Source organism: Trichechus manatus, unplaced genomic scaffold, assembly GCF_000243295.1.
Source record: "Trichechus manatus latirostris isolate Lorelei unplaced genomic scaffold, TriManLat1.0 scaffold00008, whole genome shotgun sequence".
NCBI classification, from domain to species: domain Eukaryota; kingdom Metazoa; phylum Chordata; class Mammalia; order Sirenia; family Trichechidae; genus Trichechus; species Trichechus manatus.
The window spans coordinates 29,546,922-29,572,252 of NW_004443944.1; the positions used below are offsets into that span (position 1 = coordinate 29,546,922).

General features: G+C 35.3%; 1 protein-coding gene across 4 annotated transcripts in view; it reads right to left on the bottom strand.

Moving 5' to 3' along the window:
- Positions 1-25,331, bottom strand: part of ITCH (itchy E3 ubiquitin protein ligase) — a 131,854-nt gene that overhangs the window by 35,648 nt on the left and 70,875 nt on the right. For all 4 annotated transcript variants that reach the window (XM_023725205.1, XM_004370423.3, XM_023725209.1 and 1 more), the window contains 10 exons: positions 23,801-23,975; positions 20,255-20,324; positions 13,211-13,295; positions 11,201-11,329; positions 8,446-8,518; positions 7,541-7,612; positions 5,977-6,065; positions 4,097-4,256; positions 3,128-3,261; positions 2,655-2,795 (listed from right to left, as the gene is read on the bottom strand). In XM_023725205.1, the coding sequence (XP_023580973.1) occupies positions 2,655-2,795; positions 3,128-3,261; positions 4,097-4,256; positions 5,977-6,065; positions 7,541-7,612; positions 8,446-8,518; positions 11,201-11,329; positions 13,211-13,295; positions 20,255-20,324; positions 23,801-23,975 (1,128 nt within the window). The remainder of the gene's footprint in view (positions 1-2,654; positions 2,796-3,127; positions 3,262-4,096; positions 4,257-5,976; positions 6,066-7,540; positions 7,613-8,445; positions 8,519-11,200; positions 11,330-13,210; positions 13,296-20,254; positions 20,325-23,800; positions 23,976-25,331) is intronic.

A 25,331-nucleotide genomic window follows, 5' to 3' on the forward strand; every position in this document is an offset into this window, starting at 1 on the left:
GTTGAAGATAATGGTGATGGAATAATTTGGAAAAGGATAGTGAGAATAGCAGCACAACTGGAAGAATGTAATTGATGTCACTGAACTGTACATGTAGAAACTACTGAAATGGTATAACTTTGGCTATATATGTTTTCACTAAAAAAAAGGTCCTCCAAGGTAAAGAAGGGAGAGTGTTGACATGTCGTGGGGTTGTTAACCAATGTCATAAAACAATACGTGTACTGACTGTTTAATGAGAAACTATTTTTCTGTAAACCTTCATCTAAAGTACAACAAAAAAAAAAATTAAAAAAAAAAAATCAACAAACCAATTATCAAGAACATATAGAGAACTACTACAAATCAATTATAAAAGACATACCAATTACAAAATGTACAAAAGATTTGAACAGACACTTCACAAGAGAAGATCTGCAAATGACCAACATGCAGTGCAAAGGTACTCAACACCATCAGTCAGGGGGAAAATGCAAATTAAAACCACAGCGAGATCACTGGCAATACTATGTTGGTGAGAATGTGAAGGAACTCTCACACATTGCTGGTAGGACTTTAAAATGGTATGCAACCACTTTGAGAAACTGTTTAGCAGTTTCTAATAAAGTTGAACACTTACTTTACGACCTAGCAATTCCACTCCTGGGTATTTTACCCAAGAGAAGTGCAAACATATGTTCACAAAAAGATTCAACAAAAATGTTCACAGCAGTTTTACTTATAATATTCTCAAACTTGGAAATAATCCAAATGTCCATTAACAGCAGTATGGATATATAAGTTGTGGTATATACATAGAAAGAAATACTTCTCGGGAACAAAAAAGAACAAAATACTGATATACACAACAGCATGACTAAATCTCACAAATGTTGAATAAAAGAGACTTATAAAAAAGCCAGACACAAGAGTACATACTGTATGATTTCATTTATAAGAAGTTCAAGAAAAGAAAAGGTTTATAGTTATAGAAACCAAACTATGGTTACCTTTGGGCCAAGAGAAGGGAAGTATGTAGAGTACTGACTAAAAAGTGACAAGAGGGGAAAAACGTTCCATAACTTGATTTGGGTCATGTTTACATGGGTATGTACATTTGTCAAAACTCAAACTGTATATTTAACTGTAAATAAAATATACTTCTAAAAAATACTTTTAAAACAATCTGAAATTTTAAACAAACCAGCACTGAAGTAAACACTAAAATTTTCTTTGCTGTCCATTATCTTAAAATGTTACATCCCAATAAACACAATAACATCTCTAATTTTCCTGTAACCTGGAATCATCCTCTCCCTAGAATACCACTGATAAAAAGAAAAAACTGGAGAAAGAACTAATTAACAAAAACTAATTAATTAAATTTTAATAAGATGTATTACTTATCAACACATAGTGACTGTCCACTTAAAAAGTCTGTATTTTGTAATTGTTAATTGTGCACTTTTAATTATGGAGGGCAAAGCAGGCAAGAGACCCAGAAACTAGAACTAGAGATGAAACAGGTAAGCCAAATTTAACCCTGATCTGACAGAACTGGTGTTGAGAACAGACTAGAAGTATGAACCAATGCAAAGCAATAGTGAGGATACACTGTAAACCATCATTTTACTTATAAGCGTATAAGCTAAAAGACAATAATCTGAAATTCTCCAAGAAAACATCTGCACATAGGATTCTTTACAATGACATGATGTTATATGGCATAGTTGTTGCAGAATTAGTACTTAAAGAGTGATCTAGCACTATTTCTACCTCTAAAATTCCACTTGGCCTAAAACTAGAAATATCTGCCTATAAAGGACAATTTGGAGAAACAGTAGAAGTTCCATATGACGAAAATTGTCTGCTTTAATCATTTTTGAAAGTTCTGGTTAAAAGAAAGCAGATCAGAAAGGGAGTATAAAATCCATATGCACCTACTAGACTAGTCATTTGTAAAATGTAGTTCAAATTAACTCACAGGATATTCCCCCTTCTACCCGGTTTCCTCCACAAGATTCTGTTCAACCTCTTACTGCTTTGCTGCCAGATTTGTTGAAAGAAATTTAGACTGACTGTATCCTAAATATAGTCCTTAATTTCCTATAATCTGGCTCCTGTACCTACCAAGCTATAGTTCTAACTATTCTCTTAAAAGTCACTATAACTTACTAGCCTCTACCATCTTAAGAGTCCTTATTTTCCTTAGCTTCTGAAATACAGGACATGGCAGAGTGGTATTTGAACTCAGAACTGCTTGACTCTGCACCACACACTATGGCTCCTCTTCCCCATTTATTATTTGTGACTTGTGCTTTTCAGTCTCTGTATCTCTAACTTTTGCTCACATTTCTGCAAAACTGAATTCTCCCCAGCTTTCAAGGTTCACCTCATATATCATGAAGCTCCTTGCTCCATAATAACATCTAGATGAAATAATGTACCTCCTCCTTTTACCTCCCATAGTACATTCCCTTTTCCTCTCTCCATGCACTTATAAGGCAGAAAATGATCTATTGTGTCCTTAATAATATATGATCATTCTCATGATGATTAGTACGAAGGCACATGTTATTTTTAAAAATACTGTCCACTAGTATTATTAGGCAATTATAAATGTGCTGTGGTCCAAGAGAAAGGCTAAGCTATGTTAAAGAAGTATTCTCTCTCACCTGATGTATTCCTCTTTATTTTCTTCTGTTACAAGAATATTGCCGCCATTGGGTTTCAAATCATGACTCTTAATTTCACCAAGAATTTCCTTATCGACTGAGAAGTACATTTCCAAACCACATTCTTCAATATTGTTTTCTCTGCACGAATAAAATTAACACTATTTGGTATATTCAATTCAATCATAATGTAAAGGTGTTTTAATTTAAAGGTTTATGTCCTTAAATAATTAATATTAAGCTATAACATCAAAGTAATAAGAAAACTGAAGATAATGCTTTAAAGTCATCCTATTTTTGCCCAAGATCTTGGGTGTATCTCTGTAAAATTTATCATACTGAATGACACTGGTTTGATGTATAGATCATTTAAATCCAGTGAACATGCTTATAGTTTGGATATATTACAAATATCATAATGAAGGCATACAGACAATATTTTGAGAAATTAAGTGCAAACAGGGTTAACTTACTTTACCCAGATGAGAGAATTGTAAAATTCTGGATCAATAGATTCTAAATCCTTGAGTCCGACTGGTTTGTTCAAGATACGCTTGTAGAATGGCAAAGAAAAACCCGTGTCTATGAATTTCCCATGGAACAGAGCCTATACAGAAAGAAAACATTAGCATTTAAGATAATTATTGTGTAATAGTCATTTTATTTCAAAATGTTAAGTAAGTTCTGCATTAAAAAAAGCTCCCCTCCTAAAGGAGACTGGAGAAACCTCTAGAGTATGGCCCCCAGACACCCTTTTAGCTCAGTGGTGAAGTTACCTACAAGGTTCACTGTTCAGCCTGGGAGTGGACAGCCCCGTAAAACCAAATGAGACTAACGAGGTACAGGAGTCCAGTGACAAGGGCCAGAAGGCAGAAGGGGACAAGGAAGCTAGTGATAGGGAACACAAGGTTGAGTAAGGATATTGTTGATGTGTTGTGAGATTGATAACCACTGTCATAGGACAACATTTGTAGTAACTGTTAAATGAGAAACTATTTTGTTCTGTAAGCCTTCATCTTAAGTGAGAATAACAGCACAATTAGAAGAGCGTAGTCAATGTCACTGAACTGTGTATGTAGAAATTTTTGAAACGGTGTATGTTTGGCTATGTGTATTTTCACCAAAAAAAAAAAAGGTTGAGAATTTAGAGGGTTAATATGTTGTGGGGTTGTTAACCAATGTCATAAAACAACATGTGTACTACGGTTTCATGAGAAACTATTTGTTCTGTAAGCCTTCACCTGAAGTACAATAAAATTAAAAAAAAAAAAAAAAAAAAGCTCCCCTGTATTATGACACATTTCTGGGAAAACGGCAGACATAGCAAACTCAATTACAGAAATATCTTAGAGGAGAAAATTTCAAATAAGAAAGTTAAAGAAGCAATGATTTTGTATTGCTGAATTGGCAAAGTAAACACACAAGTTTCCACCTGCACTTACCATGGCAATAAACCTGCCAATAAAACGAAAATATTTCAGGTGATCTGGATTGATGTAAGAGGCAGGGTTTATCTGCAAGCAATAGTTATCCTTCCCTGCATATTCAAACAGGCAATACATTGGGTTCAACACCTCATGTGACAAAAGAAAGAACCATTCTCTGAAATCAAAAGAAAACTTTGGGTAAAAAATCTTTTAAGCAAGCATGCTAACAGATAAAAAAGCAGTGCTACATAGTTCCCAGGGATCTACACTCCTCAGGTGGCGATAATTTTCTAATCCTATTTTAATTTTTATGAATTCTGTTTAAATTTACATTTTACACAGATGACATTTACACCCTGCTTATTATTATGTTTCAAAGAATCTAAGGCTTTAAATGCACCATTATTTGATGAATCACTAAAAAAAGTTTCCAATTATAATTCTAAGAACACATTTCAATTTCAGAGATGTTACAATATGAAAATATTAGTCTTAGAATCGATGAAATACTATATACAGGTGAGTTTAAAATTCACTATCAACCCACGTGATCAGAGCAGCTGACATGAGTCTAATATTATTCCACATATTACTAAGCCCTATAGTGATCCTCATCAAGTAACATTGCTACTTATACCTTAAATGAATATAAAAATCCTTCTAATTTCATAGAGGCAATAAAGCACTTAATTCAAGCCACTGATTCATTAGAAAAATGCTCTGACAAGTTATAATTCAAATATTGTGAAAATACCTACGGATACTAACATAAGATTATGGTTACTAACTATATAATGTAGGTGGGTCTGGAACAGCAGGAGGCAGAGCAGATCTGGGCAATACATGTGGTGTCAGCTAACATCCTAGATCTTTTTTCCTGTTAATTCATGGCCTCTGGTGTAATATTATTTTTTGATCAAAAAGAATGATGGCCCTCCTACGGAATTATCTTTAACTTGTACAAAAATTAAATGTTTCTGCTTAAATTTACTCTTCACCTGTGATTACTCCATACACTTTGGAAAAGTTTCACTTGAACTTTGAAACACAATAATATAAATAAGAAGTACTAAAATGTAGTCACCTGTTAGTGAGCACACAGACTCAGGCTCTAAACCAGGTCACTAATAAACAATTTCTAATCTACACAACAATTCCAGGAAGGTAGATACCACTATTCCTATTTTACAGATGAAGAAATTTGCCCATGGTCATACTTCTAAGAGTAAAAAAAGATTCAAATCCAGTCTTGACGCCAAAGTCCTTACCTTTCCACTCTGCCACACTACTATGCAAATTTTTAAGCTGATACATATTTATAGAAAAAGCAAAGCAATTTCTTGATTGAGTGTATATTCTAGGGTTTTTATTAGAAGCTCCAATATGAAGAAAGGAGAATTAAGATTCCAAACTCCTATTTTATACAAGCTTTTTTTTCTAGTATTTTTAGGACATATATTAATCTGAGTTAGGAACTGAATAACTATTGTCTGTATCAGTGATCTGTACTGGGGGCCTTATGTGCTCTGTGGAACAGATATGATGTAGTAAACTGAACACTGCTTATGGTTAGATGATGCAAAGCTTGCATCCAGGCTCCATAACTTAGATGTGCACCTTAAGTGAATATTTAAACCTCTTCATTACCCTATTTTACAGGGTTATCCTGAGGATTAAAAGAGTGGTGTGAGTGAAATCAACTAGCAGTCCCTTAGAGACAAGGTGCTGACTTAATGTTTGTTGAAATTCTGTAGCTGCTGCATAATTAAGGTACAATAATTTCCTACATTTCATTTTTCTGAAATATAAGACTGACAAAATAATACTTGCAAGCAAAGTATAATGATACCTTTGGAGGAAAGGGACTAAGTTCTGAGTATTCATATTATCACTACCTTGCTACACCTCCATAATCTAAACCTTCTTCTCCTAGAAAAATCACCCACAAACGTCTTCGCAGATCTTGAGGACTGAAGCTCATTATCTATAAAACAATAAAGTAAAAGAATCTGTAAAAGCAGTTGTTGAAACACCACTCTACTACTTCCAGGTTTGAAATCTCCTTCAGTATTAAAACAAAAATAAAACAGCTGCTGTCAGATTAAATTCCCCATGGCATAGAGTGGTATTTATAATCCGGTCCACACCACACATACAGAAAATACATTAAAGCTTCATATCTTATATATTATGAAATAGTTCATATACATAGCTATATTTATACATATATAATTTTCTTTTAAATGATGTTATTACTGACTTATGAGGTTAATTCTCTCAACTGCTTAAAGCACAGAGTAACAGAATACGGTCAGAAGTTACATCCTTTCTTTTTTAGGTTAACTGACTTGGGTTTATTTCACAGTCAAAGGGTAGCACTGCTATCAGCAAGTTACGTTCCCACAAACTGCCCCACTAGAGACTGACTACTCAGTGACTAAAGAGTAAAACAAAAATGGGCAAGGACTGGAGTGGGGAATGGCCTTGGAGACTTAGATCAAGGGAATGACTCATAATTGTCTAAATGGCCTCAGTAAGGTTCTGACTGCTGATAAAAAGTTGTCTGCTCCAACTTAGCAAGATGCTAACAGATTTTTCCCTTCAATATTAATGATTGAGGTTCCATTAAGAAATGAACATAACTGTTTCAAAGCAAGTAGCCAGCTACTATCTCAGACAATCTCTTTTCCCTTTGCATTCAGTTCAGTCTTTTTTGAAGCTATAGCTATCACAATAATATCATAAGGGCTAGATAATAATCACTTCCACAACTGGACATAAAGCAAGGACTAACAATTACATAGCTGGATGTTTTCATTCTAAGTCATTTTTTTGCTAGTCATTTTAATCTTCCCTATAACAAAAATCACTCAATATTTAGTTGCAGTTGGTTGTTAGCAATATCTGCAAAATAAACAGTAAATTAACTCACTTTCAGAGGAAAAAATTAGTTGACTACTTCTGAAAAGTAGTTTTTAAAGAACACTATCTTTTCTAAAACATGACTTCAATTACTTTCTTTCCTACATTACGAATATTTTTTAATTATAAGAATATCATATGCTTATTGTAAAAAAATGCAAGTAATGTAGAATGTAAAAACTAAGTGTTCCCCTCTCCTTTCTACCCAGCCAACATTGTACAGGTATTTCCAGACTTCTGTCTACTGAAAGTCTATTTTCTTAGTTGGATATCTATTTCAAATCAAATACTTTGCTTAGGAATGGAAACCTGAAACTCACTAAGCACAATTCACAAACACACACATACACACATGCATGCATAAAAAACTATTTGCATGTTCCTAAACACTAAGTACTAAAGTAGCTGGCAATGAGACTGGACTTAAAAATTCAAGGGCTCCAACTCAAGGAACTCCAGATTTTCAGATTAGACTGCTAGCATCAGGAGGTTGGGCTGGAAGCCAGAGCACAAACTATTGAGTCAATGAAAAAGTACCTGCTGAAAGGAATCCTCAAACAATGTTTTTCTTGTCACTGTAATCTTTATGTGCTGAGGCATGGCCAGTTGCTGAAATACAAGAATGACTTAAGTCAACTCTCACCATTAAAACGGCCTATCAAAAAACCAAAAGGGGAAAGTTTATTTACTTTCACCTTTGCAAAGAAAAATAAGAATGATTACGAATGTGAATTTGTATTTAATAATGCTTAGGAATGCATTTGTGAAAATTCATGCTAATTATAGATTACTTAATAGCTATGTGAGAAACAGAAGAAAACAAAGATGCACAAGTGCTTATTTAATAATATAAATCAAACAAATCTTAATTTTATTTTCAAAAGGCTAATTCAGATTCTTCTTGTTTGCATGGGTCCAGTTAATTACAAGAGTTTAAACTTTAAAAACATTCATCACAGTAACATTTTGATTAGTGTGTTCATTTTATTTAGAATTGATGGAGAGATCATTAATTCAGTAAACATTTATGCCTCAAAAGTAGTTGATCACATCTGGAAAACATACTCTGAATATAAATATATATGTATTTATCAAAATGCTACTACTTATTTATACCAAATGCTAGATATGAAAGGGGCTAGTTACAAATAATACATCAGAAAATGTTTTTACTTATGTTTGAAGATTTTTGCAATCTGTTAAGTAATGGGTACTGCAGAAAGAGTTGCAATGTTTTCTTATTCAAATGATTTCAAATTTATTCTGCTGGACAACAGAAGACACAAATTATCTAATTGGTAAGTCTAGTTCTTTGCCCTTTGCAGGTGAAAAGTGATTCTAATTCTTCCCCCTTTACCTGTTTTTCTATTTTCCCCATCACTGTATAATATAAACAACGTAACAAAGGAAGCGGAGTACAGAAATCCAGTCACAATACTAACCTGACACCAGAACCGGAAATACTGAACCTTTGCCTTGAAGTCCCGAACATAGGCAATCTGGGGTCCATTGTCTCTGGGGAAGAACAATGGTTAACGTGACATATAAAGCTGCTTGTCAGAGATAATACTGACGAAACAACACATACACTCCCCTCAGTACTCAGCAGTGAAATACAAAAATACCCCATGCAGCATACCCCTATACAGCCCTCTTTTTTTTTTTTCCCTTAAATATTTCCCCAAAACTATTTTTAAGTAACAGAGGGAAATTTCAATCTTGTTAAAGCAACTGTTAAGGGATTTTCTATCATATGCAGCCAAATCTAATACGAACTAGTTAGCCTGCAGGACTAGCTAAAGGAGTGAGTATCTCTGAGAATGCTGCCTATCCCAATCACCCGATTCTCTGTGTACTTAATTCAGACCTCTTGATATTTTACTGGGCAGACTGCACTCTAGGAGAAAGACTATATTTTCTAGTGTGGACATGTGACTAGACTTTGACCAATGAGCTATCTAAGTGGAAGTGCTGTATAGAACTTCTAGGAAGGCTCTTTAAAGACAGCTGAGATAGCTGGAAAGGAATTTGATTGTATCTGTCTTACCTATCTATCATGGGGTCTCCATAAGTTAAAGTAGACTCCATGGCAAACAGCGACCTACCTACCTATCTACTGTCTATTTGCCTTTACTCTATATTCCAGTTCAAAGTGTGACTATGATAGCTGAAGTTTCAGCAGTTGTCACAGACCATGAGGTAACCTTGAGGACAGAAGCCATGCACTGGAATGACAGAACAGAAAGAAAGAAGCCTAGGTTACTGATGGAGTGCCCAAGCTAGCCCTGGACTTCATACACTTGCATTACTTGCTTTTTCCCTTGGACTACTTTTAATTTCATTTTCTAACTGTTCATTGCTAATATATAAAATACAAATAGTTTTGGTATATTGACTTTTATCCTGCAACACTGTTGAATTTACTTATTAGTTCTAGTAGTTTTCTCCAGATATTCTATATACACAATCATGTTATCGGGGGGGGGTGGGGGGGAGAGACAATTTAACTTCTCCCTTTCCAATCTGTATAACTTATTTCTTTTTCTTGTCTCATTGCACTGGCTAGGACTGCCAATACAATGCTGAATAGAAGTACTGACAGTAGACACCATGATTTTAGACTTGATCCTAAGGAGTATTTCATCAGTAAATGGGATGTTGGCTATAGGTTTTTTGTAAATGCTTTTTTCCAGATAAGAAAGTTTATAAGTTAGTTAAGAGTTTATCATAAATTGGTGTTGTATTTTGTAAAATACTTTTTCTGAAATGATCATATGATTTTTTGCCTTTAATCCATTAATATGGTGAATTAAACTGATTGATTTTTGTATGTTACACCAACCTTGCATTCCTAAAATAAATGCCACTTGGTCATCACTTTTATATATTGCTATATCTGATCTGCTATTAAGGATTTTTACACCTATGTTCACAGAAATATTAGTTTATAATTTTCTTATACTGTTCTTGTCTGATTTTCGTTATCAAGGTGATAGAAGATTCATAAAATTAGTTGGGAAGTATTTCTATCTCTGCTACTTTATGAAAAAGTTTGAATAGGCCAAAATATTCTTTATAGGGAGTTGTTTAATTAGGGTTTAATTTCTTTATCAGATTATAGGGCTATTGAGATTTACTACTACTTCTTGTGTTCATTTTGTAACTTGTTTCTTTCAAGAAACTTGTCCATTTGATCTAAGTTGTCAAATCTATTGACATAAAGTTGTTCAAAATACCCCTCATTATCTTCTAATATCTGTAGGATCTGTAGCGATGTCCCTCCTTCATTTTGATTTTGGTAATTTACATGTTCCCTTTTTTCTCTATCAGATATACTAGGGGTTTATCAACATATTAATCTTTTCAAAGAACCAACTTCTGGCTTTGATTTCTCTATTGTTTAATTTCTATTTCATTAACCTCTGCTTTTATTTTTATTACTTTCTTTTTCTACTTACTTTGGGTTTAATTCACTCTTCTTCTAACGTCTTAAGGTGGAAGGAAGCAAGATCACTGATTTCATACCTTTCTTATTTTCTAATTTAGGCCTTTAAAGTTTAAATTTTCCTCTAAGGACTACTTTAACTACCTATATCCCACAAATTATGATGTGTTGTGTTTTTATTATCATTCAGTATGAAATATTTCCTAATTTATTTTGTTACTTCTTTTTGACCTACAGATTATTTAGTAGTATGCTATGTAAGTCTTATTGGACTATGTTTAAATGATGGAGAGAAATACACTTCTGTCTTGGGTAAGTCACTATTGTTTTGGTGTTTTCTATTATATATGCCCAAATTTAATTGTAATATGGAATGATACAACAGTTATCTATTTATAAATTATTTTCTTATCTAAATCATCTCTGTAATTCCATTAATATTTAATGGTGTGATTTCTAACTTTCTTCTTTAAACTTGAAAGTGTTTAATATGCAGAAATTATAAAGTTAAAAGGAAAGGAGAATGAAAGAAAGCAGGCATCAAGCAGTGAACAAATGTTAACAAACATGAAAAATCTCTGAGGTAAAGTATTCATGAGGAAGATGAAAACACAAAATATTTAGTGGACAGAGACCTGTTAGCAAGCCAACTCAAGGAACAGTAAGACTTGCATTTCCTGCTAATTCAGATCTATATATCAAAATCTGAAGAATTGGTTTTACTTTTAATCTACAATGTTTAGAAAACTTACAGGGCAGATTTTCCTGTGCGGGGATCTATATAGGTGGTTGTTCTTCTATTGTGGTCCACAAAATATGAAATTCCATCCACAGTGAATCTCATTTCCCAGCCTTCTGGTAAGGGCTTTTCATTTAACTGGCTACAAAATATAGGAAAAAAACATAAACAAAAAAAAGTTAGAGTTGGCTTGTTTGCCAATACAAAAACTAAAAATGCCTATAAATGTAGCAGAAATCTTCTACAAAGTCATTCAGTCCAGTATTTCTAGTTGCTTAGTAGACATTTCTATCTGGACATACTATAAGCATCTTGAACCCAAAAGGCCCATCAACCACCACTTAGTCTTCTTTTATTTACTTGGCCTGTGTTCCTCATCTACTCAATAACCCACCTTAAACATCTTGTGGTAAACAAGCTCTGCCCATTCTGCCTTAGAAGTCTTTTATGTTCATCCCTACTTTCAACCCCAAACACCATCCTTACTTTAGTTTTATTCACCACTCATCTTAACTTTCACAACAGCTACCTAACTGGTTTTCCTGCCTCCAGTCTCAGTCTTACATTCCATACTGCTGACAGAACTAGTTTTCTAAAATATAGATCTGATCAAATAATGATTCTCCTTAAAGTCCTATCATTGGTCACCACTGCCAATGATAAGATCTAAATTCTTCCATCTGGCACACATTCTGCCCTCTATACTCTGACCTCAACGTTTCCTTTCAGATTTATCTCCCCACTCCACCTCCAACTCCCTTCCATGAACTCTAACAAAGCTTCTCTTATTTTTATTGTATTTTCAAAGTGTCATTATTATAATCATAAATACACTATGTGGGGAAGTGCAAACATTTTACCAAATGCTATTTAATTTTCATTTGAAAGCTTTCTTAACCTTCCCTAAATAAAACTATCAATATTCTGTAAACTACACCAAAACATAAGACTACTTTGCTATATTCAGATATTTCAACATAATGATCAGATAAATAGGCTACCATAAAGTTTAAGAAGATAATGCTAAATGCAACTGCTTCTCATTTGTTGTAACTGTATTATGTAAAACAAAACTAATTAGAAAGAACTGGTCATCTGTGTTATTTATTAAAATACAACTAATTTTAGCTCTAAAACTTTAAAGCTCCAAGACAAAACCAAAAAAGGTAGCAAATTACAGAAACGTAACTTCATTAATTCTAACCTTAGAGATAGAACTTTAAAGAGAAAATTTAAATGTTACCTTTGAAATTCTTATTTCTTCCTGTTTTGAAATTGATATGTATATTTTAAATACCATAAATCCAGAAAAATGTGATTTGCTGATACCCAGAAATTGATATTTTAAAGTATACTTTTAGGACAGAGATTCTTAAAACATTAAGCCATGAAACCCTCTGGCAGTCTGAAAAATGCACAGTGTTACACAGTATTACAAAGGAAAGGAATTGTATATACATAGTTATTGAAACAACAAAAAAAGACAAACTTGTGGATAATCTGCCTCGTTATCAATGCATTAACTATCAAGTTCTTAGGACAGACTAAGCAATGATGGGTGTGAACAATATTTTGAGATATCTGCAACAATGAGAATGATACAAAAATACCTAGGATTTCTACTGGTAGCAAAGTCCTGGCATTACTAATTTTACTATGGTTGGAGCCTACATTCATAATGGAAAGAAACACTCAATCTCATTTAAAAGTTAGTGAAACTGTCTATGTATTTTTTTTCCCCCATGTAAGTCATATATCCCCTGAATTCTATCCAGTGATCCCAAGTTAAGAAACCCTGTTTTAGAATGACTAACCCACTGTTGCTAATCATAAGTCAGTATTTTTAGATACATAAGTATAGTCTCATGTATCAGTGAAACTTTTTCTCTTTTCAAAGTATGTGGATAACTGAAATTAAGGCTTTTGAGGACAGAATATGGAACTTTGATCCTCTTCATAAATGAGTCAGAAACATGGCACAATCTTTAGGAAGTTATATTTATCAGTAACTGCAAGTTCTTACCCTTGACTTCTGGGATCTTCCCACTGTGTAATACGAGTGTTGTGGTTGACAAAATATACTCTGCCATTGCTGTCCGTTCTCTTCTCTTAAATAAAACAAAGTATTAGAGTCGGCATACTCTTCCACAAACTAAAATTATTTAATGAGCTAAATTTGCCCATCTCTCATTGTATTGCTGGTTCTGAAGTTTTTAAATCACAACGTTAAAAGGCTTCAGTTAGGGCTGGGGCCTGGGGACCATAGTTTCGGGGACATCTAGGTCAACTGGCATAACAAAGTTTATTAAGAAAATGTTCTGCATCCCACTTTGGTGAGTGGCATCCGGGGTCTTAAAAGCTTGTGAGTGGCCATCTAAGATGCATCAATTGGTCCCATCCCACTTGGAGCAAAGGAAAATGAAGAAAACCAAAGACACAAGGAAAATATTAGCCCAAGAGACTAAAGGACCACATAAACCAGAGACTCTACCAGCCTGAGACCAGAACTAGATGGTGCCCAGCTACCACCAATGACTGCCCTGACAGGGAACAAAACAGACAGTCCCAGACAGAGCGGGAGAAAAGTGTGGAGCAAAACTCAAATTCACATAAAAAGACCAGATTTAACAGTCTGACAGAGACTGGAGGAACCCCCGAAACTATGACCACTGGATGCTCTGTTAATCCAGAACCGAAACCATTCCCGAAGCCCACTCTTCAGACAAAGATTAGACAGGACTATAAAACAAAAAATAATAGGCATGAGGAGTGTGCTTCTTAGTTCAATCAGATACATGAGACCAAATGGGTGGCTCCTGTCCAGAGGCAGGATGAGAAGGCAGGAAGGGATAGGAAGTGGCTGAATGGACACAGGGAACCCAGGGTGGAAAGGGGGAGTGTGCTATTACATTGTGGGGATTGCAACTAATGTCACAAAACAATATGTGTATAAATTTTGTATGAGAAATTAATTTGAGCTGTAAACTTTCACCTAAAGCACACACACACACAAAAAGCCATCAGTTATTCTTTGATTACTGAATGTACATACTAAGTTATAATAGTATTACTAAATCCTAGATGCTAAATAGATTTAATTCACAATGCCCTGTCCACAGGACCTTTCTGCTTAGTCCAATCAGGAGCAGCAAGAATTAAAAAAAGAAAAACATAGTTGTTGTCAAGTCGATTCTGACTCATGGTGACCCCATGTGTTGCAGAGTAGAACTGTGCTCTATAGGGTTTTCAAGGCTGTGACCTTTTGGAAGCAGATCACCTGGACTTTCTTCCAAGGTACCTCTGGGTGGGTTTGAATTACCAACCATTTGTTTAGTAGTCAGGTGCTTAACCATTTGTGCCACACAGGGACTATGCAGCAAGAATAATTAACATTTATTCCAGTTTTAGCCATATGACCTCATTTTACCCTTAACAGTCCCATGGGATAGGTGGTTTTATTTTTATCCTGAAGATAAGACAACTCAAGTTAAATGATCTGTCCAAAATCTCAGAATTGAGTAAGAAACAAGATAGAAACTCTGGTCTCCAGTTGGGGATTTTTGCATATCATACCATCTAATTTCTAAAATTTAATGGAGGGATATAACTTGTTTCTATCGTATATGCTAGACATAATTTAACCAAAGAAGGTGTTATTTCTTTTTTAATATATCCAATGACTTAATATACCCATTCCAAAATCCACTGCCTAAATATCAACTTTCTATACAGGGACTGAGCAGCAGGACTCAGTTCTGTAATTTACTACATCTAAAGTTGCTGCTTATTCCCCACCTAGCTCTTCATTTAGGATTCTCCTTGTTTTCTTGTTCCTATTCTACAAAATTTCCTCTACTTCCCTGAGCTTTCCCATTGGGCATACAGGTATCATTTTCCCCTTTTAATAACCAAATCAAATAGCTTTTAAATTTTAATAATAATATTAGATTCTGCTATCTTTGAACTACTGACTTCTCAGCCCCCCATTACCAATGAATTTTTTAAGAGCTAGATCTCCTCCTGTATCTGAGTTCTTTTGTTTGGCCAAAATGTCTCTGTCATGAATTGAACTGTGTCCCCCAAGAACACTGTCAACTTGGCTAGGCCATGATTCCCAGTATTGTGTGGCTGTCTTCCATTTTGTGATTTGATGTAATTTTCCTATATGTTGTAAATCCTAATCTCTACCTGTGGCTAATGAGGCAAGATTAGGTTATGTTAAAGACGATTAGGATGGGATGCAACACCCCATGTAAGGGGAGTTTTCCTGGGGTATAGCCTGCATTACCTTTTGTCTTACAGGAGATAAAAGGAGAGAGAAGGCAACAGAGAGTTAGGGACCTCAGGCCACCAAGAAAGAAGCACCAGGAGTGTAGCACATCCTTTGGACCCAGGGTCCCTGCTCTGAGAAACTCCTAGATCAGGGATGACTGATGACAAGGACCTTCCCCCAGTGCCGACAAGAGATAGAAAGCCTTCCCCTGGAGCCCTGAATTCAGGCTTCTAGACTTGTAGACTGTGAGAGAATAAATTTCTGTTTGTTAAAGCCATCCACTTATGGTATTTCTATTACAGCAGCCCTACATACTAAGATAGTCTCAAAATGGATAAAGTATTAAAGATTACAGAATGTATTCAAACTTTTTTGAAAGTATAGTTTCTAAGAATTAACAATTTTCAAACAAAATTTTACGTTTAATTCCAAGCTGATAAAGCTAATTTTTATTTCCTATCGTTTAAAAAATTATGAGTCTTAGGCTAATTTATAGCCTTTGCAAGTTAGTATTTAGTAACATTTAATCATATTTCCAGCACTGATTCCAAGATCTCAAATAGGAGTGATGATATGGGATTAGAAGGGAGGTACTGGTGACTGTCTTGAATCCACTTCTGATATCACAGGTAGTTTCTACATCAGCTAGGCCTAAAATGGAAACAGAATTTCAGGTATACCCAAAATAAAGTACCGAAAAACAGGACTCTGCCTCTGGTGACACACCTGAATATTAACACAGGCTTCAATGGTCATGGCACTCCGAGTATGGAAACATGTCACCAGCTCTAAAGCTTGCTTTGAAACAAAATTAAGCACCCACAGTGCTACAGCTGGCCAAATGATTACAAGGTAAGTTCACGTTCTTGGCAGTGACATCAAAATAAAAAATTTATTTGAGGAATTTAGAATTGTCTTTCTTTTTTAAAAATGTATATCCAAATAATTTTTTTTAAAAAGAAATCAAATCAATAGCATAACTCTACAACTTGAGGAACTAGAAAAAGACAAACTAAGCCTGAAGCTACCAGAAGAAAGGAAATAACAAAGATCAGAGCAGAAATAAATCAAAAATAATTTTAAAACAATTTTTACAATCTAAAAATACTCTAAGTGAAAAGCTGAGCAAATATTCATCTTTTATCTTCTACCTAAGTTTACATTTCAGGGCCAGAGATTTTTCTTCCAGATTGTAATGGGAGGCAAGACAAAGTTAAAAGCAAACTTGCTGCCCATGTATGTTTTAAGTATATACTGTTGATAATCAGCATTTCTTGGAAGAGACTGTGAAAAGACAGAAAATTTAAAGGTGGACACTTGAAAACTTAAGACTCACCTGCTTAATGAGAGGAAGTACTGTGGCTGTAGAACTAACTATTTTGTTAAAAAATGACATGATAAACAATACTGAAAATTACTGAACAAATCTGAATACACATCACAGCACTTCCTGACTTGATGAATAAAACAGTAAAAAACAGAAGCTTCTTGCTGTTCAATTTTTGTATCATAACAACTAAGAAAATGAAAAATATCTTTAAACTTTTTAGGGAAACCAGCTATACAAAGCCCTATTAGATTACATTGCTGAACCAAAAACATTGTTCTCCATAGTGTGCATGTTTTAAAAATTCTTCACTGTCAGCTTGTAAGGTGGTAAGTCTAACACTAGCATATAAAAGTCTGAAAAGGGTGAGGAAGTTATACTTGAATATATATGGTGTTGCAAAAATAATGCTGTCAGTCTCAGAAAATAAACACAGGTTGTGTTTACGGGATTCTATTTCCTGGGTCAATCCTGGCAGGTGGGTCTCCTCATCTGTTAAAGTACCAGTGTTGTCACTGGTTCTACAAATAAAGCATATGCCCAAAGGTACAGAATCACAAAGCAGTGCTCATGCTGAGTAGCAGGATGATCATGAGCTCATTTAGAAAGCGGGCAACTTCAACTTCATGAGTGTGAAACCTAAAAATAATCAGACTGTAAAATAGCAGAATGGGATGCCGATAACCTGAATAAGCTGGGACTGGGTCTTTTGAGGTAATATTTTAGGGAGGTGTTGCTGACTAAAGTAAAAATGAGAAAGATCCTGATGATGGTGATAATGATAAACATAGAAAGCAAGGACCAGCTTACAAACATAGATCATAATTCAGGTGTCTATGAGAAAGAGGCAATTTTTCCTATAGCTGCTCTCAAAGAGTAAAATGAGCTGTTTCTGACAAAGGACAATTAGGTCATGCTTTTTCTGCAATAAAGTAAAAGTATAAACTACATGACTTTCAGATATATTCTTTCAGTGCACCGCGCTTTCCTTCCGTAACATGGAAGTACTACAATTCTAAAAATAAGGCTGGAAAATCATTCATGTCTGGGAATGCAATCTGCCAGGTCAGGTTCAGCATGTCTCATAATGGGCAACATACCCTTTCTTCTAAAGTACTTCATACCAACCACACATTCACCATTCTGAAGCTCCAACAGAGCCAGAAGACTCCTTACCAGACTGCTAGGTCTTGGTGAAAGCAGAAATTCATATGCCCTTCCTTTGTTACAAACTGGCAACAATAACAGTTATAAGTATGGCCTTTATATTTTTCACCTCTTTGACTGACAGGAGTGTTTTAAGGATAAATAACCTCAACGAAGCACAATGAAAGAGCACTGGGGTCTCTGAGAAAAAGAGAAAAAAAGCTTCTACAGCCAATATCATTTATTGCTCCGATTGTGATCCTGAAACATCAATTTTTTTCTCCATTACTCACTGATGCTACAGTAGTCTGTTTCAGAGACCAACGTTTCCCATCAATGACAATCCAAAATTATCACTTTCTGAATTTACCCAATATTAGGAAATATCTACAGCTCTTTAAGACAAAACTGCAGTTTCACAACCGGCTTTACTTTGCTGTTTTCCACTTTCTGTTATCCTCTTTGTCTTCCACGCAAAGCTGTTTCTACGCCACCACCTTTTTACTGGAACTTTGCTACAGCGCTGTGACTATTATATGGAGCCCTGGTGGCACAGTGGTTAAGAGCTAAGGCTGCTAACCAAAAGGTCGGCAGTTCAAATCCACCAGCCACTCCTTGGAAACCCTATGGGGCAGTTCTACTCTGTCCTATAGGGCTTCTATGAATCAGAATCGACTTGACGGCAACGGGCTTGTTTTTTTTTTTTTCCCCATAAGATAGAACCTGGTAGAGTAGGCCCATCTTAAATCCTATTAATAAAATTTTAATAACTAAGGTACCAAATGTACTCAATAACATATTACCCTTATGTACTCCATGACTGTTGTTATTGTTGTTGTTAGGTGCTGCTGAGTCAAGTTCTGACTCATAGCGACCCCACAATAGAATGAAATGCTGCCTGGTCCTGCGCCACCCTCACAATTACTGCTGTTTGAGCCCACTGTTGCAACCACGGTGTCAATCCATCTTGTCACGGGTCTTCTTCTCTTTCGCTGTCCCTCTATCTTACCAAGCACAATGTCCTTCTCCAGGGACTGGTCCCTCCTGATAATGTGTCCAAAGTACGTGAGACAAGGTCTCATCATTCTTGTTTCCAAGGGGCACTCCAGCTGTATCTCTTCCAAGACAGACTTGTTTGTTCTTCTGGCAGCCCATGGTATATTCAATATTCTTCGTAATTCAAAGGCTTCAATTCTTCTTCGGTCTTCCTTATTCAGTGTCCAGCTTTCACATGCATACGAGTGACTGAAAATATCATGGCTTGGGTCAGGCGCACCTTAGTCCTCAAAGTGACATCTTTGCTTTTTAACACTTTAAAGAGGTCTTTTCAGCAGCTTTACCCAATGCAATACATGGTTTGATTTCTTGACTGCTGCTTCTGAGGGCGTTGACAAAAAGTCAGCACCTTAACATGTTCTCCCTTCTGCTGCTGCTTCAGATAACACCAACTCAACCAAACTCTTAACTGTGTTTTAGAAGCACCAATGTGATCAAAAATTTTTTTTAACTTTTTATTTAGAAATAATTATTAACTACAAGAAGTTACAAAAATAGTACATAGAGTTTTGCACATACTTGACCTAGTTTCTCCTGATGATGACATCTAACTGTAGTACAATATCAAAATCAGGAAACTGACATTGGTACGTTATTGTTAACTAGACTATCAACCTTATTCAGTTTTCACCATTTTTTACCCTGCATTCATTCATGTATGTGTGTGTGTGTGGTTCTACATAATTTTATCCCATGTATAGATTTATGTAGTCACTACCACAATCAAGATACAAAACTGTTCCATCACAACAAAAGAACTCCCTTTTGCTGCTTTTGTATTTGTACCTACCCAGCCCCTGACCCCCTGGGGTCTCCTGGCAATCACTATTCTGTTCTCAATCTCTACAGTTTTGTCAATTTGAGAATGTTATATAAATTGAATCATGTGTAATACTTTCAGATTAACTTTTTTCACTAAACATAATACCCTTGAGATCCATCCAGGTTTTGTGTGTATCAATAGTTCATTCATTTTTATTGCTGAGTGATCAAAACATTTTTAAACTTTAAAATAGTAAAATAACTCTGAATTCAAATAAAAGTTTACAGTAATAAAACGGTTAACTTAGAATGTTTGGGGGAATTTAATGCCCATTTGGCACTCTTAATTTATACCCAAAACACTTCCTAGATATTTAGCTCAAGCAAAAGCAGAGTGATTCACTCAAACAAAAGAGTGATTTACTTATGCAAAAGCAGAGTATCATCCATAAAGATCTGATTTTTAAAATGACAGATTCAATGAAAAAATTCATGTGACTTACCCCATCCAGATGGCAATGGACCAAGGGGATCAAATTCTTTACTTTGTGATGTAGCGAACAAATCCTGATTCTAAAAAAGACGCAAAAATGGTAAAATAATTAAAAACTTAAACAGGTGATTTAAAAGCAAGTTTATGAGTCCTGATATCCTTTCCTTGGCGATGCAGAACATAGCATACTCTTATGGAGTTCACATCCTAGAGAAGTGTCATAGGGTTATGAGCAAACGTCAACATACTTTCTTTCCTTTGGGGGGCAAAAAAAGTCCTCCTAAATCCTCACCCAAAAAATGACCATTTTCTTTTGCTAAAAAATTTTACTATACCTGTAATATAAAAGTGAGAAAAATATAACCCCCCCAAAAAAAGCTATATATAATTTCAAAATCCAGAGTCATCAGAGAGCTGAGAAAAATCCTACATTTCTAACTCAAAAAGAGGGGACCATATAGAGAACATGGGATATAAAAGAAAAGTTCTATTTGCAATTATCACATGGGGAGGAGAGAGGTTTGGCCACGTAAGATAAAGGAAAGCAGGAGTTAACTTTTCGAAAAAGAGAAGCAAAAGTTATACTGACTGTCTAGGGTTAATGAGTGTGTTTTGGTTCTAAATGTACAATGTTGCTGTATGCCACTGAGTTGATTCCAACTCACAGTGACCCTACAGGACACTGCAGAACTGCCCTACAGGGTTTCCTAGGCTGCAATCTTTTACAGGAAATGATCACCAGGTCTTTTCTCCCATGGAACTGCTGGGTAGGCTTGAACCACTGACCTTTTGGTTAGCAACTGAGCCCTTTAACCATTGCGCCACCAGGGCTCCTTATTGTACATTAAGTGGGGATAATTTTGTGGTCATTCAACAAGACCTGGTTAAGCTTTCCTACTTAGTAAAAGAAGACAACTGAACAAATAACAGACTCCAACTGCTTTTTTTTTTTAACTTATTATAGAAAAAATTACATAAGTAAAATAGGACAATGAATCCCATCTAGCCATCACCAAGATTCAAAATTATCAAGACTTTGCCACATTTGCTTCATCTACCTGCTTTTTTCCTACTCTTTGCTGAAGCAAAACCCAGACATCATTTTACCCCTATGTATGTCAATATGCCTCTAAAATTTATGGACATTTTCTTACATAATCACAATAAGCAAAGAATTATGTTAATTTAATACCCAGGCCAGAATTATATTTCTCTGATACAAACAAAGTCCTCACATTACACTTGGTTGGGTCTCTTAAGTTTCAATCAAATCAAAGGTACTGTCTTTTCTGTCATTGGTGTTGTTTCCTCCATGCCCCTCAATTATTGCAGAGATCTGGTTAGTTGACTGTGGTTTTAAAGGAAATGAAAGCTATTCCCTTTCTGATTTAACAGCTCTTGGAAGATAGATCTGTCAAGAACTGGCCTTGCTCCTCCTGGTAATATGAAATTATGAAAAGAAGTGAGAGTAGGGAGAACAGGAAGAAATATTACAAAAGCTTTGAGCCCTGGTTATAAATCAAATCTGAAAAATTTGGTGTATGACAGCCATCCTGTTCTGATAATTCCCTAAGACCCAAAGCCTACTCCATTGGCTCTCCCTGGATAGATAAACTGAGGACATGCACAGTAAAACCATGGGCCAGGTAGAGCCAAAAGACAGTGTTCCATCATCAACCACATCCATTCTGAGGTAAAAATGCTGGGTCTATGAGTCTACTGCCCTGCAACCAGACTTGGGACAACAGTAGGCAACAAAGTCCAAAATAATCTGATAGGAGGGAGCAAAAAAAAAAGAACATAGATGATCAGGTAAAAGCTGTAATTCAAGAAAAGTTCCAAAGACGCTGAGTATCAAATTGGTCAAGTCTACAACGAAGCAATACACACAGCAGGTGTTCCAGAAATTTGTTAAATCCTGTTTTTAAAAAGAATGCTATGAAAGATCGATCAATGTAAAAATAAGACAAAGGGCACATTTACAGTTGTGAATACAAGAGAGAGAAGAGATTGGAACTAACATTTCTGAGCATCTAGTATGTGCCAAATACATTAGAAACTTTATTTTACAGAACCCTCAAAATAAAACCTGAGGGAATTAGGTATATCTATTTTATAGATAAAGTAAATGAGTCTTGATGAGGTTAAGTAACTTACTCAAAGTCATACAGAGAAAGTAACTGGTGCAATCAGGATTCAAACCCAGATGTGTCTGACTCCAAAGCCTATGCTCTTTCCACTGGACACCCATGTGGAAACTAACTTAAAAGAAGGCAGGCAAGCTAGGCATTCAAACCTAGAAGAAATTTGGCCAGGCATACCAAAGGTGATTATAATTTAGAAAGAAAAGAAGATGTGAACTGCACAGGGGGAAAAAAAAAGGTAAGGCAGATGAGACAAAAAATTTCAACTCTCAAACCACTGGGAAGGGGTATGTAGTGACAGCTATCTAGAGAAGGTGGCAAGAAAAATTCTGTTTTTATAAAAGAAAGGTATCTTAGTCATAACCAGGTAGTGAACGGAAAGCCGCTGATGAAAGTGAATTTGTCTACATCATTGAGTGATAACTACTATAGTGATGAGGTCTAAGAAATGCAGCAATATGGAGAAAAATAAAGAAAATACCTAGTTAGGACAGGAATATAAAAGGTGCAATTTTACTCTGATAGATTCTAACAAGGATTATACAGGTGGAGAGGAAAGGATGACAATGGAGAGGGATGGTGTCTCCTGAACTCCTGGAGAGTTGATTTTCTGTTCAGAGTCTATACATCACTCAAAGTCATCTTGTTTGGCACAGAGAATCAAATTTCTCAAAGGATTATTTTCTTTTCCTCAAAGAAAAGACCTCTGATACTTTTACAACTTGAGATCGTGAAATTCCTAGCACCAAAAAGTACATTACAAACCATTAATATATTTTGGTGTACTTTATTATCATTACCACAATATTACTCTAAAGGAAAATATATAAAATTTAAACTATTTGTTCCCAGAAAGTATTTTTATGCCCAAAATAATATAGTTTTGAAGTCAGAATAACGTACTTAGCATAATCTTACAAAGAATAAAATTTCTTTAGTCTTCCAGAGCATCAAATAACTTATCAAGTAAACTTTATCTACTTAATAAATGAATGTTAAAAAGTGATCTATTGCCAGTTTTATACAATCACTTGAAAGTCAGGTGCTCTTAGACTCATGCCTTCAAACATTCTGCTAAGTTAAGGCAGTATTAAATTTAAAATTGTTTTAATTCTTTTCAAATGGCTCAGATTTATTTTTACTACTCTTTTGTCCATGAATTTTGGTTTGTCCTATTTTCTTTTTTGTTTATTTTAACATTAACAAAGCAAGAGGTTGGACCTGATGCTATGACAGACAGGAAAGAATAGATCACATAGGCAGAATACACCAGACAAAGTCTAAAAACAAAATCTTACACAGCAACAACCAAGTTGCCATCCTACTTGTACACTCTTTTTAGTGCTTTACGTGACATATGCAGAAAAAAGAATTGAAAATTGAACAATCTTATAATGCAATAGGCTTCTCACCCCATAAATGAATCTCTGGTTAAACTGCTGCATTGCTCCTTGAAGTTGACTTCGTTGTAGCTGCCACTGTTCATAGTTACGGACAGATTCCAATGTAGGCCTCTGCCATGTTGTTGTTCTTGTGAAATGGTCAACATAATAAATACGTCCCATGTTGTCAACCCGCCGCTCCCAACTAAATCAGAACAAAAATAATCTAATTCAACAAATAATTGTGAAACAGAGATGAATTAAACAGGACTTCATCCTGGCTCTGGTGCAGGGTTGGTAAAACTTTAACTTGAGACATTACTTTTGATTTCCTGGAAGTCTTTTATTTCATAGTTTTTAAAACGGTCTATAGCGAACTAAGGAGCCCTGCTGGCATAGCGGTTAAGAACTCAGCTGCTAACCAAAAGGTGGGTAGTTCAAATCCACCAGCCGCTCCTTGGAAACCCTATGGGGCAGTTCTACTCTGTCCTATAGGGTTGCTACAAGTCGGAACTGACTCGACGGCACCTAACAACAACAACATAGTGAACTTAAGAGGACTCTTTCTAAAAATTCCTCTCTTAAAAGATCATAAGAATTAATGGACCACAACTACCACAGCCTCCACCTGACTAAGATTAGCACAACTAGATGGTGCCAAAGGACTAATGGTCCATAACAACTACCACCACCAACTGCTCTGACAGGGGTCACAATAGAGGGTCCTGGACAAAGCTGGAGAAAAATGTAGAACGAAATTCAAAATCACAAAAAAAGATCAGACTTCCTGGTCTGAGACCAGAGAAACCCCAAGACTATGGCCCCCGAAAACCCTTTTAACTTAGTACTGAAGTCACTCCTGAGGTTCACCCTTCAGCCAAAGCTTAGAAAGGCCCATGAAAAACGGTAATATATGTAGCTCAACCATGTATATGAAACTAAAAGGGCACACTAGCCCAGGGGCAAGGACGAGAAGGCAAGACAGGAAAGCTGGATGAATGGAAACAGGGAACCCAAGGTCGAGAAGGGGAGAGTGTTGACACGTCATGGGGCTGGCAACCAATGTCACAAAACATTGTGTGTACTGTTTAATGAGAAACTAATTTGCTCTGTAAACCTTCATCTAAAGCACAATTAAAAAAAAAAAAGATCATAAGATACATCAGTCAAGTTCTTAAGATGTAATGTGTATTCAGTAAGTCTCAAACAGTCATTAAGAAAAAAAGTCCTCATTTTCTTTCTAACGTTCTTTTTACTGTTGCAATCATAATAGGGACAAAATTGCATATATAGCTTTTTCACAGGTATCAAAAAGCACTTTTTCACAGGGATACAACCTTAGTATTTATCATTTTAAATGGGTGTATAATATTTACTTAAGTAAATACTCACACAAATAACTTGATGATTTCTACCTAGTTGTTTAGGGTTGTTTCCAATATTCTGATATTATAAATAGTAAAATAATAAATACCTTTAATACACCAAAAATTTTTTTCTTCTTTCGAATTACTTCCTCAGAATAAATTTTCTGGAGAGGATTACTAAGGATACATGCATT